The sequence below is a fragment of the Dermacentor silvarum genome, chromosome 4 (genome assembly GCF_013339745.2).
Source record: "Dermacentor silvarum isolate Dsil-2018 chromosome 4, BIME_Dsil_1.4, whole genome shotgun sequence".
Lineage (NCBI taxonomy): Eukaryota > Metazoa > Arthropoda > Arachnida > Ixodida > Ixodidae > Dermacentor > Dermacentor silvarum.
In genome coordinates, this window is record NC_051157.2 from 138,731,873 (window position 1) to 138,749,338 (window position 17,466).

The window sequence follows — 17,466 nt, forward strand, 5'->3', positions numbered from 1 at the left end:
CTCGCTCAAGCGTTGGCGTGAAAGGGGTTTATTCAAAAGTGGCACATACCCCGTGCACTTGTGACGCAGCCTCCTAGTGCGCCCGGTTGGTGTCCTTGAGGAACCCTTGTGGGGTGGGTTCCATTTCCCTCTGCATCGGAGAAATTTAAGGAATCTTTTTTTTCCTCAGTATGGAGCGGCACATTCCCTTTGGCACATACCTAGTTACTCAAGTTGGCGTGAGAGACGTTTATTGAAGAGCGGAACACATACCCAATGACCCAATCTGGCATCAAAGAGGTCCATTGGAGACCAGCTCAGACCGAGTGGCACATACGCACTGCTCCAAGTCGGCGTCAAAGATTTTTTTTCGAGCAGCAGTACTTACCCAGTCCCACGTATACAGTCAGCCATGTCTGCGTGAAAGGAGTTCGTTGAAGAGCGCCACGTATGTACACATCCCCACATAGTCATTGACCCAAGTTGCACCAACGGTTGGATTCGAACCTTGTTACCTCTGCACAGCAGCCCCACGCGCCACCGATTGGACCACGGACTACCCATTGACCCAGGTAGGCAGGAAAATGGTTAGATACAAGCATATATTAGATGAATAGTCCCTGGAAAGTGCGTAAAGTTCCCTAAGAGTACTAAGGAATTAAAAAAATTATTCGAATGTATCCGATACTGGGTGGAATTGAAGCCACGTCACAAGGTTTCCTGAAAAACAGCAACCTGAAGCTTCAGCAGGCGGCGCCAAAAATGTGCCGCTTTTGAATGAACACCATTCACGCCAACGCTTTAGCGAGATGTGCCGTGCATTCACTGGATATGTGCCGTTTTGTAGTGTATCTCGCCAATTTGGGTCACTGAGCACGTGCCACTGGGTGTGCGGAAAGCGAGAGAACAGTTAATCGGCGTTCGCAGCGCCACACTTCTTGTCTCGGTTGCTACGCAAGGACCTCTTGGCAGCGTGTCCAGAAAGAAGCGCGAGAGAGATGTCTGGTAGACGCATTACGCATTTCTCAGCGTTCGCTCGCACCGGCATGATATGCATTTCGGAGGCGACCGACAGGCTTCGCGGCAGCTACGCTAGATGGCGCCGAATTTTTTTAGGGAAACGCCAAAGAGGAGTACCGCTGCGGTACATACATAACTCATAATTACTGCCTCATACATAACGCAATTCGACGGTGCCAATACGGATTCTGCAGATTTCTTTCGTCATCGTATAGCGGCGCACTCCCAGTGGTACATGCCTAGTTAGCCAATGTGCCATCAAAGACGTTCAATGAAAACCAGCAGAGGCCGAGCGGCACTTATATAGTGCTCCAAATAGGCGTCAAATAGTTTCATTGAAAAGCGGTACCTACCCAGTACCTCGTCTACTGTGACCCATGTCAGAGTGAAAGAGGTTCCTTGAAGAGTGGCACTTATGTACGTATTCCCAAATACTCACTGAACCAAGTTGGTCCGACGGTTGGTTTCGAACCATGTTTTCCTCACCACAGCAGCGCGATGGGCTACCAGTTCGACCATGGACTGCCCCATGACCCAAGTAGGCTGGAAAACGGTTAGATTGAAACATATATACATACAAACACAGCCAGCGGAAAGTTCGTGAACTACCCTAAGACTTCTACCGTATTAATACCCAGCTAAACCATTTCGATACACATCTGTTAAGACTATTGAAAGTCATGGTAACTCTTGTTGCACTGGATATGTGTTTTATTGTAGTTTTGGAGTGTGGGCGCTACATAAGACTAAACATTACAGCCCCGACCGAAGAAAAGTGACAGGATCGGTTCGCGTGCGCGGGCCTTGAGGAAAAGCAACGCCTGGTAGACAGGGCCAAGCGGGCAGTGCAGGTCCGCGGTTTCAATGACTGCGGAAGTAGCCCACCTCGAGAGAAGAACAGCCAGCTAAAATTATTCAACGCAATATATTCTCTTTCTCTCTACCCCTATAAACACTTCCTAAACAAAACATTCTTATTTGTTGTATTTTTCTTTGGTTTTCTCTTCTTTATTTCAAGCACACGAAGTTACCATACTGTGTGCCCATTTTGTTAACTCATAAATGGTGTGACAGTGGGGCAGACAAATGTTTTTTTTTTTCATGCCGCGCAGTCGTGCGCTGTACATTTATCACGATGCGTTGGATTCCACGTGATTTCATTGGATCTTCGTCGAGCCCTCTATGAGAGACATTACAAAAATCGCATGGTACACAGTTCTAGCACCTTGCAGAGGGCTCGTTCACGAGATGTCTCGAGTTTCCTGTCTGCAAATTGTTAACGGTGCCGGCAGCATGTGTCTCTTGCTGCAAGATTGCTGAATTATGCAACAGGCGCGAGCCTCTTAGCCTTGTCTAGGAGTCTGCAGGGGCTTGTGAAGCCCTGGAAAGATTCAGCTTGCAATTTACTTACATTGTGGGATCATACTATTTATCAATCACTCTTTTGCAGTTCTTCGGCAACAGTCATAATATAGTGATGCTGCACCGAAGTTACAATCGCAATATTTCGGGCGACCAACCAGTATGTATTTACTATAAGAGTAGTTCTGTACAAGGCGATATTATTCGAACTACTCAATCTTTTGTCTATGGATCGTATATGTGAGTATATTGTTATGCACATTCCACGGAAGCGGTAATATAGAGTCTATTTTTTGTATTCTCGTAAGAATTCGTTTTGAAAATTGTGAATGCTTATGCAATCTGAACAGTCTTGCTCCTTCACGCAGGACCTGTGTGAACTTGTTTGCAAGCGTCTACTTACAAGAAGGTTCATTTCGCGCATTTAAAGATTACTGCACAGTTCCTCCTAAAACAATTTTTTAAGTTGCATAGTGTGCATAAATTTTACCAACAATGTTGGAGAACTGATGGAGAAAGCGTCAGATAACGTCACGTTCTCGCCAGAATTCCTAATTATTAAAGGGGCCCTTAACCACTTTTTATCGAAGTGGAAAAAGTCATTTAAAGTAAAAGTATCCGCTATTTCCGAAATACTTTGCCTCAAAAAAGTACTTCAATACGTTCAGCAGAAGCCGAGTTAGTGGCCATCAGCGGCTTCAGCTGCGCTCCCAGTCCTTCTTCAATGTCTTGCACTGCGAAGGCTACAGCGGTGTGGGGCATGCCCACCACGCTCCGCCTTCTAAATGTGACCACGGCGCGAAGTTCAAATTTCATTTTGGATGTTAATATAACGCCACGACTTCCGATTTTGGTGCCTACGACGCGCTAAACGTAAGCCAAACGCGCTTGTCCTCAGCGAGCCGCAATGCGCATATCCAGTGGGCTCGTGGTACCACGCCGCGGTGGGTGGCGGCGGTGGCCGCGGTAGTCTGAAAATACTTGGTGGGCATCTTAATTAGATATCTAAACTTAATTTGACGTTTGGAATGATCTAGACGGCGCTTTCATAGGCGTCTGGGTCCTTCTAGCTCGGAGATCAGTTGCAAAATCACAAGAACGACCCGCTTTAACGAGAAGGACGCACTCTTTCATTATTTATGTGCTCGTTCGCTAGGTTACGCAGAGGGACAACGCCGACGCTCAACGCAGGAACGGCCGCCTAAGAACTACTCTGTAAAAAAACCCGGCAGATCCCACGCCCTGTGGGGATCGATGTTATGCGAAGCAGTGTGCGGGGAGTCTACCAAGTTAACGAAACGACCATGAGAGCACCAAGACATACGCGGCTCTTTCATGACCTACATGACACGCTTGTCATGACATTCATGTCATGAGTCCTCAGGAGTCCCTTTAGCTACACTTAAGAGGCCTTAAGGCGAAAGCCTTAGTCATGCTCATGACTATGACTTCGACCATCAATCTTTAGCCTTTTCCTTCACTTAGTACCACTTCCGAACCCATCACATTGGCTTTTGCGTGTTAATCTTTTGCTGCCGAGTCATTGTCATTTTTGCTGAGTCCTGTTCATGACTGTGACTTCTATCAGCATCCTTTAGTGTTTCCTTCACTTAGTACCCACGTCAGAACCCATTTCAGTGGTTTTTGAGTGTTATTCTTTTTTTTGCTGAATCATTGTCATTTTGCTGAGTGATGCTCATGACTATGACTTCTATCAGCCTCGTTTATTGCTTCTTTCCCTTAGTACCCACGTCCGAACCCATTTCAGTGGTTTTTGAGTGCTATACTTTTTTCGCTGATTCATTGTCATTTTGCTGAATCATAATCATGACTATAAATTCTACCACCATCCTTTAGTGTTTCCTTCACTTAGTACCCACGTCCGAACCCATTTCAGTGGTTTCTGAGTGTTAAACTTTTTCGCTTAGTCATTGTCACGACCTACATGTCACGCATGTCATGACATTTATGTCATGACCTATCAATTATGTTCGTCATACACTCATGTCATACTATGCCAATTTTGGTACCTACCAAGCTAACGAAACGACCATGAGAGCACCAAGACGTAAGCGGCTGTTTCATGACCTACATGACACACATGTCATGACAGTCATATCATGACATATCATTTATGTTCGTCATATACTTTTGTATTAGTATACCAATTTTGGTACATACCAAGTTAACGAAACGACCATGAGAGCGCAAAGACGTAGGCGGCTAGATAGATAGATAGCTAGATACTGTCAAAGTAGCAAATGTTTGCCAAGAAATGCTTCGCACTTAAAAAAAAACAAGCTGTAAGGTTTATAATTCGCCGTTATGATCGCGACTTTTCACCCTCTATTACATGAATTTAACTTCTATTCATGTCGCCGCATAGAATCATTAAATTTTTTGCACAGCATCGTCGACTCTACGGTTAGAATCTCAAAAGACAGCGATACTAACCTCGCACCACAGTCATCGACAAAACTACGTCGCAACTTAAACTTGGTGCCCTATTACGCACGCACTAACATGTTTAAAATTCAGCCTTTTCTCTCGTTCCATAGAAGACTGGAATCCCTTACCTGATTCTATTCGACTATGTCCATCCCAAAGTTTTCTGTCCGCCATTAAAGATGTATGGTCTTAGCACACCATTCTTACCTGCTGTATGTTATTTTGCTGGATATATTTCCCTTCGTTAACCCACTCCTGTTATAGCGTTTATTGCGCTGCAGTATGTACAAATAAATTAATTAATGCCTCTCCTCTGTGACTGCTATAAATGGCTTTGGTATGGCAAGTTAAACTTAAGTGCTGGCGTGACACCCAGATTTGTTAAGAATTTTTGAATTAGGTAATATCAAAATGTTTACAATGTATATAACACTTCTATATGCCTACAAAAACGTGCCTTTCAAGATGAACTGTATGCTTACTCTTCTCCCCCCAAATATTTTATGAACTTGGCATCCAACCTTAATTGAAATAGAAGAAAATTACAAAACTCATAGGATGTTACATTAGGAGGTCAGTGTGCTTTAAAATTACCAATGAACAGCAGCATATGTATATATTGTTACGGAGCAGTGGGGCATGGTGTGTCCATGAACAACGAAGACGATTTAGCTAGGAGAGCGCGCGGCTGGTTCGAGCAGCCATCTTGTGTATCCAGCGTTGCTTTAATTTTGTAAATACCTGTAAATACACCATCGCATCACTATTTCTGCCCCGTGGCATTTTGGTGGAGTTGCTGTGTATTCCCAAGGGACCACGGAGCTCCGCAGCGGTCGTCGCCTTGGTATTAACATCATGACGGAGGACGCGGGACCTGCGCCAGCGGCGACAACCCCAACTATTGTCGTGGTGCATCCGAAAGATCCAGGAACGTTCTGCGGAACCGATAATGTCGACGTGGAAGATTGGATCACCATGTATGAGCGTGTGAGTACACACAAGTGGGATGTAACTGTAATGCTGGCGAACTTGATGTTCTACTTGCAAGGCACGGCGAAGGTGTGGTTTGACAACCACGAAGAGGAGCTTACGGACTGGGAAACGTACAAGCAGAAGCTGAAGGACTTGTTTGGCCGTCCACTTGGGCGGAAGAACGCCGCGAAGAAAGATCTAGTGACTCGTGCACAAACTTCCACGGAATCGTACGTCACTTATATCCAGGACGTGCTAGCTCTGTGCCGCAAGGCTGGCAGTGACATCTGTGAGTCGGACAAGGTCGGGCACGTTTTGAAGGGCATAGATGACGATGCTTTCAATCTGCTAATGTGTAGGAATTGTGCGACAGTCAGTGATATTATCAGGGAGTGCCAACGCTTTGAGCTGGCAAAGAACCGCCGCATTACAACTTTTCCAACGTCGTTCGCCCGCTTACCAAACACATCTGCTACTTCCTCATGCGAGGACAGCAGAATGCAGCGACCATCAACTTCGGAAGACGTGACACGCATTGTGCGGCGCGAAATTGAAGCAATGTCACCTGCCAACCCTTTTCCACGCGTCAGTGATCCCAACAGCTTGCCCATGGTACCACTTGTCCAAGCAACAGTCCGCGAAGCACTCGATCATCTCGGTGTTCATTCCATTTGCTCTATTGCACCCTCACGACTCTCGGCTGGACCTGCTCCTTCGTCTAGCCAGCGGATCGCTCCAGGCTATCGAAACCCGGCCGAGTGGCGAACTGCAGATGATCGACCGATCGGCTTTGCCTGCCGTCGAATCGGTCACATTGCCCGCCATTGCCGCAGCCGAGTCGGATCCTCACTTCCACGACTACCATATGGCTATTACCGTTCCGAACTGAGCCCACGCCGTTTCCAGCCTACATTTGACCAGGAACCGCCTCACGCCGACGCTACTGTTACATGGAATAGTTCCGCACCGTCATTCCGCCGTCACCAGTCCCGTTCGCCAACAGCTCGTCGGCCGTCATCCCTATCGCCTCAGGCTCGTCGCCCGCCATCCCCCCATGAACCTCCGACGCTCTTCCCCGGAAAACTAACTGCTGCAGCTCCCGGAGGTGATGCTGAACTGCCGACTCGACCAACAAATCCTCTGCTGACTTTACCGACCCGACAAAACCTGATTGATATTACAGTCGATGGCATAAACATTCCGGCGTTGATCGACACTGGTGCGCAACTTTCTGTGATGAGTGCCCGATTGCGCCGCCGTCTCAACAAAGTCCTCACACCTGCTGCATCACGAACACTGCACGTCGCCGATGGAGGAACGCCCACCGTGCTCGGAATGTGCACTGCTCGCGTAAGCATCGCAGGGCACCATACCACTGTTTTGTTTGCTGTTTTGGAACGGTGCCCTCACAATATTATACTAGTATTGGACTTCTTATCATCTCAAGCCGCCCTCTTTGACTGCGCGTCCGGTGTGATTCAGCTTCAACTGCCCCAGAGCTGCGACATCCCACAATAGACCCAAGCGCGCTTATGTTCCCTCGAGGACATCCACCTACCACCGCAATCCACTCAGTACGTTCATCTGGCCTCATTTCCACCTGTTCCTGACGGCGTCTATGTGGTGAGTGCACATGCTCCCGCAATGCTTGAAAGGAACGTCGCCAGTGCCGCACACCCTACTCACTGTTGCAAACAACCGGACCACACTCCCTCTCCTCAACTTTAACTACTGTGCGCAGGTGCTCCCGAGAGGCATGTCACTGGCCGATATCTCGGCTATTGGTGATTGCGAGATCTCCGTATTGGACACAGAAGGTTCACTATCCTCTGTAGGCGATTTCGATCAGTCCAACCCTACAGTGGATGAACTAAGCAAGATGATCGCAACTGACCTTCTCCCTACGCAGGTTACTGAGATACGCCGCGTCTTGGAGGCTTATCGCGACATTTTTTATTTTGATGGTCGTCCTTTAGGCCAGAAGTCAGTGGTCACTCACCGAATACATACCGGAGACGCCAATCCCATACGCCGACGGCCGGTACCGTGCATGTGTCACATGCCGAACGTCAAGTTATACAGCACGAGGTGGACAAAATGCTGACTAAAGGCGTCATCGAACATTCGTCTAGTCCGTTGGCTTCCCCAGTTGTCCTTGTTAAGAAGAAGGATGGCAGCTGGCGCTTTTGCGTCGATTACCGACATCAGAATAAGATCACACGGAAAGACGTCTACCCGTTGCCACGTACTGATGACGCCTTGGACTGTCTGCATGGAGCCCAGTACTTCTCGTCCATAGACCTTCACTCTGGGTAATGGCAGATCGCTGTAGATGACATGGACCGTGAAAAGACCGCTTTTGTAACGCCTGATGGGCTTTATCAATTCAAGGTTATGCCGTTCGGCCTTTGCAATGCCCCGGCAACCTTCGAGCGAATGATGGACTCCTTACTTCGTGGCTATAAATGGTCCACTTGTCTATGTTATTTAGATGACGTGATAGTTTTTTCGCCCACATTTGCGAGTCACCTTACGCGTCTGTCGGCCGTTATTGTTATTTTCCGACGTGCCGGCCTGCAAGTCAACTCGTCGAAGTGCCACTTTGGACGTCGCCAGATTACGGTTCTCGGCCACCTTGTCAGTGCCGCTGGAATTCAGCCCGACCCCGACAAGAGTCGCGCCGTCCACAACTTTCCCGTGCCGTCATCCACAGCAGATGTCAGAAGCTTTGTTGGCCTATGCTCCTATTTCCGCCGCTTCATCAAGAACTTTGCCGACACCGCTCGCCCGCTCACTGACCTACTCAAGAAAGATGCTTCCTTCTCATGGGGACCTGCGCAAGCCGAAGCCTTCACCGCCCTCGTCCGCTTGCTAACGGCTCCGCCATTGCTGGCTCACTACGAGCCCTTCCGCTGCTACTGAACTTACACAGACGCCAGCGGCCATGGCATTGGAGCTGTTCTCGTTCAGCAGCAGAACAACGCACAGCGTGTCATTGCATACGCAAGCCGCCTTCTCTCGACCACAGAGCGGAAGTTTTCTATCACGGAACGCGAGTGCGTGGCGTTGGTTTGGGCAGTGGCCAAATTCCACCCTTACTTATTTTGCCGCCCATTTTTCGTTATCACTGATCACCGTGCTCTCTGCTGGCTCTCATCGCTGAAAGACCCGACTGGATGACTGGGTTGGTGGGCGCTGCGGCTACAAGAATACACTTTTACTGTTCCGTACAAATGTGGCAGTTTACACAAGGACGCCGACTGCCTCTCCCGTCACCCGGTCGACAGTCCAGACCATGATGCCCACGACACGGATGCTTGCGTCCGAGCCATTTCAGACTTGCATGACATTCGCAATGAACAATGCCGTGATGAATCTCTACGTCTCCTCATCGAAACGGGTAGCTTCTGTGCATCCCGAACCCACTATCAGTGCATTCGTCCTGCGCGACGGCGTTCTGTACCGCCGCAATTTTCGCCCTGAAGGCCCGGAACTTTTGCTTGTTCTACCTCGACATCTTCGGGCAGACGTTCTTGCGCAGCTACATGACGAGCGTAACGCGGGCCACTAAGGTGTCTCCCGTACCTACGACCGCGTACGACGCCGCTTTTACTGTCCGGGCCTGTATCGCTCTGTGCGCCGCTACCGTTGCTGCCTGTGCACTCTGTCCGCGCCGCAAACGACCTGCTGTATTACCCGCTGGACGCCTGCACCCCATTGATGTCCCTTCCGAACCATTCTTTCGCGTGGGCATCGATCTGCTAGGCCCTTTTCCTACGTCTAAAACCGGCAACAAGTGGGTTGCTTTCGCGACTGACTACACGACGCGTTACGCCATCACGTGAGCATTGGCGACAAGCTGCGCTACGGATGTTGCGGATTTCCTTCTGTATGACGTCATACTACATCACGGCGCCCCGAGGCAGCTGCTCACTGATCGCGGCCGCACATTTTTGTCCCGCGTTGTCGAAGATCTTCGTTCCTGTTCTGCAGTGCACAAACTAACCACCGCATATCACCCCCAGACCAATGAATTAACTGAGCGGCTCAACCGGACGTTGACGGACATGCTATCCATGTACGTTTCTCCGGACCACAGGGACTGGGACGACTCGTTACCCTACATAACATTTGCCTATAACTCGTCCCGCCACGAGAGCGCCGGCTTTTCACCGTTTTATCTGCTGTTCGGCCGCCACCAAACTTTACCCTTGGACACACTTCTTCCACCCGCGACCAACATTCCAACTGAGTATGCCCGCGACATCTTCGCCCGGGCTCACACAGCTCGCCAGATTGCCCGCTCACGGCTCACCGCCTCACAGGCTGCGCAGAAGACGAGGTATGACAGCCGCCACCGGGACGTTCATTTCTCCCGAGGGTCCCTAGTTCTTCTACGGACACCAAGCCGCCGCATCGGATTGCCCGAGAAACTTCTCCCTCGCTACACCGGGCCTTACAAGATCCTATGCCAGCTCGGAGACGTCAACTACGAAGTCTCCCCGCTGGACTATCGTTCATCGTCTGCCCCTGTTCCCACTGATGTCGTCCACGTCTCTAGGCTGAAGCACTATTTCCCCGCGACTTCGCCCCCATAAACAGCTACCGCCGAGACGGCGGCTTTCCGACCGGGGCGTGATGTTACGGAGCACTGGGGCATGGTGTGTCCATGAACAACGAAGACGATTTAGCTAGGAGAGCGCGCGGCTGGTTCGAGCAGCCGCCTTGTCTATCCAGCGTTGCTGCAATTCTGTAAATACCTGTAAATACACCATCGGCTTCACTATTTTTGCCCCGTGGCATTTATGCAGTTACTTAGTGTTTTGACACGCATGCAGAGCCGATATGCACTCAATTACACAATGCAACATTGTAGGTCAGAACTATGTATTCAAGAAAAGTACCTTCTAATATGTACTCCGTTCACCGTAAGAGGAAAGCCTCAATAAGATCACGATAGTGCATCACTATAAAATACATAAATTGGGATGAAGCTCTCAGATGAACCCATCGGCCAGGTCAACTTCAGCACGCGTTCTCATTGTAACGAAGAGGGTGCTCATGTCTTTCTCCGTCCTTTCATTAATAGCGTCTTTTTTTTCCATTTAGTGGCCCCCCTCTAATAATTGTGATGACAAATCACCTGAGACCGAATACAAAGCCGCCACTAAAGACGTGCGTTTAGAAATTATGAAAAGCCTTGAAAAAAAATGCGCCTATTTTCAACATTCCCTCTATTCAATACAAGTAAAAAAAAAAGATTTCACAAGGTTTTCCTAATTGCTTGGCCCAGACATGCACTTTCTTTACCAAGACGACCACCATGAAATGGTGCATTTTTATTGGACGCCATGCAGCCAGAACCGCGCCGTCAAGTGTGACCAATATACTGACACAGATGCCTTAGCAATCGACTTAAACACCAAGTGAGCAAGGAATCCAAGTTTTCCATCTGATAACCATGGAAATGAAGTCTATTGGCAAGAATCCAGGACGATACCTCCGTTGGTGCTTTTCTAGGAAACCCATAACCATCTGCGCCGCATCCCTTACCCGAAGGAACGGAACCTGAAACCGTGCCTTGCAGCGCATCCCCCCAGATTATGAATCATCGACTGGCACAAAAGGTAGCACAAGAAAAATACACGCCCAATTTGAAACACTATGATTTGCAAGTGCAAAAAAAATATGTCAATGAGAATTAATCATTTACGCTAATGCGCTCGGAATACGCCCATAAAACACAAGGTGGGGGGGGTATGAACGAGAAGAAAGGGAACCGAGGGGCTCGATTTTTATTAATCATATCATAACAAGCCAACAAACATTGACACCAAAGACAACATAGGGGAAATCACTTGTACTTACTAATTCAAGTAGAGAAAATGGTAAATTAAGAGAAATTAAAGTGGATAAAAAGCAACTGTCCGCAGGTGGGGAACGAACCCACGTCTTCGCATTACGCGTGCGATGCTCTCACCATTGAGCTACCGCGGAGCCGTTTTCCCATCCACTTTCTGGGGTATTCATGTTTTACAACCAGAAGTCACCCTGGGAGTGTTAGCCAGCGCCACCACTCACAAACCTAGGGGCGGATGTGGAACACCCTTTCTGCCGCAGGCGTCACGAGCACGTGATCTTTTTGGGTGATGGCAACTGGTCAATAAACCCACATATGCTACCTAAAGGCATCAATGTTGCCGGATTCGAGCCCTCGTTATGTAATGAACGAGAAGAAAGGGAACCGAGGGGCCCGATTTTTATTAATCATATCATAAGAAGCCAACAAACATTGACACCAAGGACAACATAGGGGAAATCACTTGTACTTACTGATTCAATTAAAGAAAATGATAAATTAAGATAAATTAAAGTGGATGAAAAAGCAACTGTCCGCAGGTGGGGAACGAACCTACGTCTTCGCATTATACGTGCGATGCTCTCACCATTGTGCTACCGCGGAGCCGTTTCCCATCCACTTTCTGGGGTATTGATGTTTTACAACATAATTAATTAATCTCTTAATTTATCATTTTCTTTAATTGAATTAGTAAGTACAAGTGATTTCCCCTATGTTGTCCTTGGTGTCAATGTTTGTTGGCTTCTTATGATATGATTAATAAAAATCGGCCCCCTCGGTTCCCTTTCTTCTCGTTCATTACATAACGAGGGCTCGAATCCGGCAACATTGATGCCTTTAGGTAGCATATGTGGGTTTATTGACCAGTTGCCATCACCCAAAAAGATCACGTGCTCGTGACGCCTGTGGCAGAAAGGATGTTCCACATCCGCCCCTAGGTTTGTGAGTGGTGGCGCTGGCTAACACTCCCAGGGTGAGTTCTGGTTGTAAAACATAAATACCCCAGAAAGTGGATTGGAAAACGGCTCCGCGGTAGCTCAATGGTGAGAGCATCGCACGCGTAATGCGAAGACGTGTGTTCGTTCCCCACCTGCGGACATTTGCTTTTTCATCCACTTTCATTTCTCTTAATTTATAATTTTCTTTAATTGAATTAGTAAGTACAAGTGATTTCCCCTATGTTGTCCTTGGTGTCAATGTTTGTTGGCTTCTTATGATAAGGGGGGGATATAATATGTATAACATGGCTGATCAAGAATTACTCACGTAAGTGTTCTATTTCAGTTAGAGTTTCGTTTCTTGTGAATTAGTGTTTAATTTCGACAATTCCCATCTATTTTCAGCAATAATAAGTAATGTGTCAGACACGTACTTACGGTAGAGTTGCTATCATAGCTCATGGCAAGTCATTTTAGTTCCACACCGTCCAAATTGCCTAGCAAAGCAAACTTATGTTGGCTATGCAGCACGTTTCATGCAATAACCTCACCGTGGTGTCTTGTGTTAATGCCTAATACTTTAAACATTCACTTCGCAAATGCACTTTATGAAACATTTTTGTGTTGGCAGGGACGTCATCAGCATCCGTATTAAAATATCAAAGGGGCAATTTCTCGACGACGCGCCTGTCCTGGAGGCGACTGCAAATAGGGGAGGTAAGATGCAGCAGATGGAGCTGCGTAGAGATAAAAGATGGTTGATCCCTCTTTCATAGGAATCGGTAGAACACGACAGTGAAAGGTGTCTTCACAGAGGCTGTTGCATGTTGGCTTCGTGAACTCACGGTCCGCTGCAGCGAAAATCGCACGATTTGCGGGTAGGCGACCATGTTGCAGGCTTGCTTGGCGGTTGGCGTCCTGTTGGCGAGCGGCGTCCTGCTGCTGAGTCACTTCGGCAAAGGTATTTTGGTCTGGCTCCGTAGCATCTTCGGCAGCAAGTTGAGTTGCGACACGCTCAGCTTTACGAATGCGAGTGGCAAAGCTCGCAGCGCGCGCCGCGAACGCGCGAAGGCGTTCTGCTTCACGCTGGCATGTCTCTCACCGGACCAAAGCGAGATTCGCCCGTCGACGACGTTGCCTTTCTGCGCCGCCAGCAGTTTTCTTAGTTGGTTCCATCGCAAGCGAAGCAATAGGTGGCGTGTAAGCACTACTGATGCATCTTGAAGCTGCACTTCGTAGGCGACGAGGTGTCACAGGCTAATCTTACGCGAAAGACAAACTGTGTGCGGGAACTGCGTCGTCACCTGAGCAGAAGGCCTACACCGCCTACACCAGACTACACCGCGTTGCAGCCTCCGCCGCGCTGAGACTACCGAAGAGCTCAGTGTCGGCGAGGGTCATGATGCAGTACTTCGCTTCACCGCTCCTAAATGGCGGTGCCATTCCTGTCAAGAGAGAGCATATTTTACGCCTTCTCGCCGACGTCACGTCCGTTACAGGAAGTTGATGGTGCACCCCAGCATAAAACACTATTCGCGTTAAAAAGCAGCAGGGGGCGCTGTGTGCGGGAGTGTGGCGGCCTGCAAAAAAATGATGGAAAGACGATAACCCGCACAGTGAATTTCTTTAGTGATTTAGTGATCACCTGCTATTCACTAGCTTAGAGCATAAAACATAAGCGATACCGGTTTTAGCATGTTTCGTTTACTGATTTCCTTCATAATAATAACAGAGATATGATTTAATGTATTACCTTATGGTTAATAGGTAAAGCACGTGATGTACCTGTGCCTAGTCCATACCATCTTCTTAAAACTGAAAGTGATAAACATGTGGTAAGAAGCTGGTTAGATGTTCCAATTAAAGTACAATGAAAGTGGGACTGAGCATCGATCCTTTAGCAGTTTGTGCTTAAAGCTCGCTCTCTTTAAGTTTTCGGACACGGTCTTCTGTGCTCGAAATATGACATTCATCTGAAAAAAAAAACACAGTGTGGTCACGAAGTAGTGTGTTTGCAGGGAAACACACGCCGTCATGCCCCTACACACATCAATAAAAGAGGTTAATAAGGCTGCAAAATAACTGAGAACTGCATGAGCTGTTACATTTTGTGAACCTCGTATAGTACAACACAAGAGGGGAACGACGATAGCTCCGCCCCCAGTACTGTTGTCTTCCACCGTTCTTCATCCTTTGGGCACTGCTTCTAGGTTCCCAAAGAAGCAGTCCTATGTTCCACTACACTGGGTGCTTTCTTCAATGAATGCCTGCCAAAGCCGCAATTGCAACGTTTTTTTTTTTCTTCTTTTTATGTTCTGAGGGACGTCGAGTGACGGTTGCTGCTTCTCGTGTGATCAACAATCACCCTCCGCATTCTCCACTTTTACCGCTTCGCTTCTGTGGTATCGTCGTCGCGCCGAACCACAGTCCAAGTGTCTTTTGTTTAAAGCGGGCTAATTTTTTGCCCCCTAATTTCTCTATTTAGAATTCTGCATCGCGTAACCTCTGGGCATGCATGAAACGAATTACGAGCCCCCTTTTAAAGCGAAGCTTTCTTCGCCTCTTCTCCCGTCTTTCCTGGCGCTGCTGTGGTCTCGCCGCGCGTGCCGCTGGGTTTTTTGCAACATCACCAGATAGCGCTCACCTCCGCGCATCCCGACCGGCACCGCCACGCCAGCGTTTCACAGTTTGCGAAAGCAGACGATCCTTTTCTGGCTCTTCTGTCCTACAGAGACACTGCAGGCGTCACAGGGTTCAGCCCAGCGCAGCTTCTGTTGGGTCGCAGCCTGCGAACCAAGCTTCCCAAGACAGTGGACCGCCTGGAACCCAAGTGACCGGCGAGAGAAGATGTCAAGTGGCAAGACGAAGAGGTGAGAAGGCAGCAGAAGAAAGACTTCGATCGCCGTCATGCCGCGACCGTCCTTCCTCCGCTGCAGCCAGGAGATATGGTGTGGGCCCGCGACATCAAGGATATGGCGTGTGTTCTTAGACCAGCCTCCAAGCCCCGCTCGTACGTCGTGGAAACACCCAACGTGGCGCTTGTGCGTAATAGCATACATCTAGTGCCCTATTCAGACCCAACGATGAGCCAGGTCAGCGAGCCAGCTCAGAGTGAAAACCGCGTGGAGCCCGAAGCGCCGACCACGGTAACAGACACCATGGTAACAGCGACACCACAAGTCTCCAATGATTGTGGCGTGAGAGTCGCCAGGTTTGGGCGTCGAGTCAAGACTCCGAGAAGACTTGACTTGTGAAGTGTTTGGTGTTTCTTGTGTACATATCTCGGGGGAGAGATGTAGAGAGCGCTACGCGCCATGCGTTCTATACATATGGTGTTGCCGAATAAAGGTGTGCATTCGTTTGGTCAACTAGGCTCCGAGTCACTTGGGTGGACACGGCTAGCGTCTGTCAGAACCCTTCATCGTACAGGGCAGGCACGTAAACGCTGCCATGACGGAAGCGGAAAAGATCAAGCACGTCATGAAGGGAATCGTTGATGACGCGTTCCAGATGCTTCTGGCCAAGGACCCGCGCATTATTGGCGACGTTATCAGCTCGTGCCAGAGCTATGATGAATCACGTGAGCAGCGATCTCTGACAAGGCGACATACCACGCCAAATGCGGCGTCACTCTGCAGCCTGACCACCGGCCCCAAACAAGCCTCCCTGATGACCCAAATCAAGGCCTTCGTCCGCGAAGAAGTTGCTCGACAGCTATCTCTGGTGTCCATCACTCAGGAGTCTGCCAGCACTTTGCCGTCTCCTCTCCGTAACGTGACCCATGAAGAGGTCACGGAAGCGCTGCCGGCTGTCCATCAGCAAGATGCCGCGGCTACACCGGTCACTTATGCTACGGTTGCTGTAATGGCTCCTCGCAGTGTGCCCGTACGACGTTTCCAGCAGCCTGTGCACCGCCCTCCTTCTCCCGTCCCCTGGGCCACCACTGCCGTCGCTAACCCGTGGCGTGACAACACGCCACGGGTTAGCCCGACAATCGCCCTATATGCTTTGCATGTAGTATCCCGGTCACATCGCAAGGTTCTGCCACCACCGATCGCAGGCGTTCGATGACGATAGACGGGCGCCCTATGTGCCACCCGATCCAAATGCGCCGGTCCCTTCGACCCTTCAGCAACTCGCTCCCAGACTGATCGCCGTCCTCGCTTCGAACGTCTCCAGTCACCCTCCCCACGTCGCGGATCGCTTTCCCCTATGTGTCGACGACCCATATCTAACAAAGAGGGAAACTAGACGACGCAGTTCCTGAGGCAAGAACTGCGCTAGTGGCGTCATGCCAAAGTCCTCCTCCGTTACCTGCCAATGTCGTTGATGTGTTTGTTCAAGATGTCGCTACAGTCGCTGTCGTCGATACCGGTGCCGCTATTTCAGTTATGGATGCCAGGTTTTGCCGCTCACTTCGTAAAGTGACGACGTCTCTGTCTGGATTGTCGCTTCGAACGGCAAGTGCTCAACCCATTCGCCCTACCGCTGCTTGTACAGCCCGTGTAACCATACAGGACGTTTTATACACGATTGAGATTATAGTTCTTTCATCGTGCTCCCACGCCGTTATTCTAGGATGGGATTTTCTCTCACGCCACAATACGGCGTCGTCATCAATTGCGCTCGGGCTGAGATAGAACTTTTCCAACTTGCTGACCTGGCCTCGGTCGATGCGCATCCTGTCGCTAACCTTGTCGTGAAAGAAGACACCTGTATTCCCCCCTGCTCTTCAGCATTTGTACCAGTCTCGTGTAGTACTATATCCGACGGGACGGTTTTCTTCATGCCGTCTCATCACTTTGTTACCCGAAAAGCGCTTCCTTTGCCCTTTGCAGCTATTGACCTCGCCGCCGGTGTCAGCTCGATGCCCATTTACAATCATCT

General features: G+C 49.1%; 1 protein-coding gene across 1 annotated transcript in view; it reads left to right on the forward strand.

Annotated features, from left to right (window-relative positions):
• The window catches only part of LOC125945021 (uncharacterized), a 60,901-nt gene that overhangs the window by 11,897 nt on the left and 31,538 nt on the right, over positions 1–17,466 (forward strand). The window contains exons 2-3 of the mRNA XM_049666570.1: positions 2,450–2,601; positions 13,211–13,296. Coding sequence (XP_049522527.1) covers positions 2,450–2,601; positions 13,211–13,296 — 238 coding nt within the window. The remainder of the gene's footprint in view (positions 1–2,449; positions 2,602–13,210; positions 13,297–17,466) is intronic.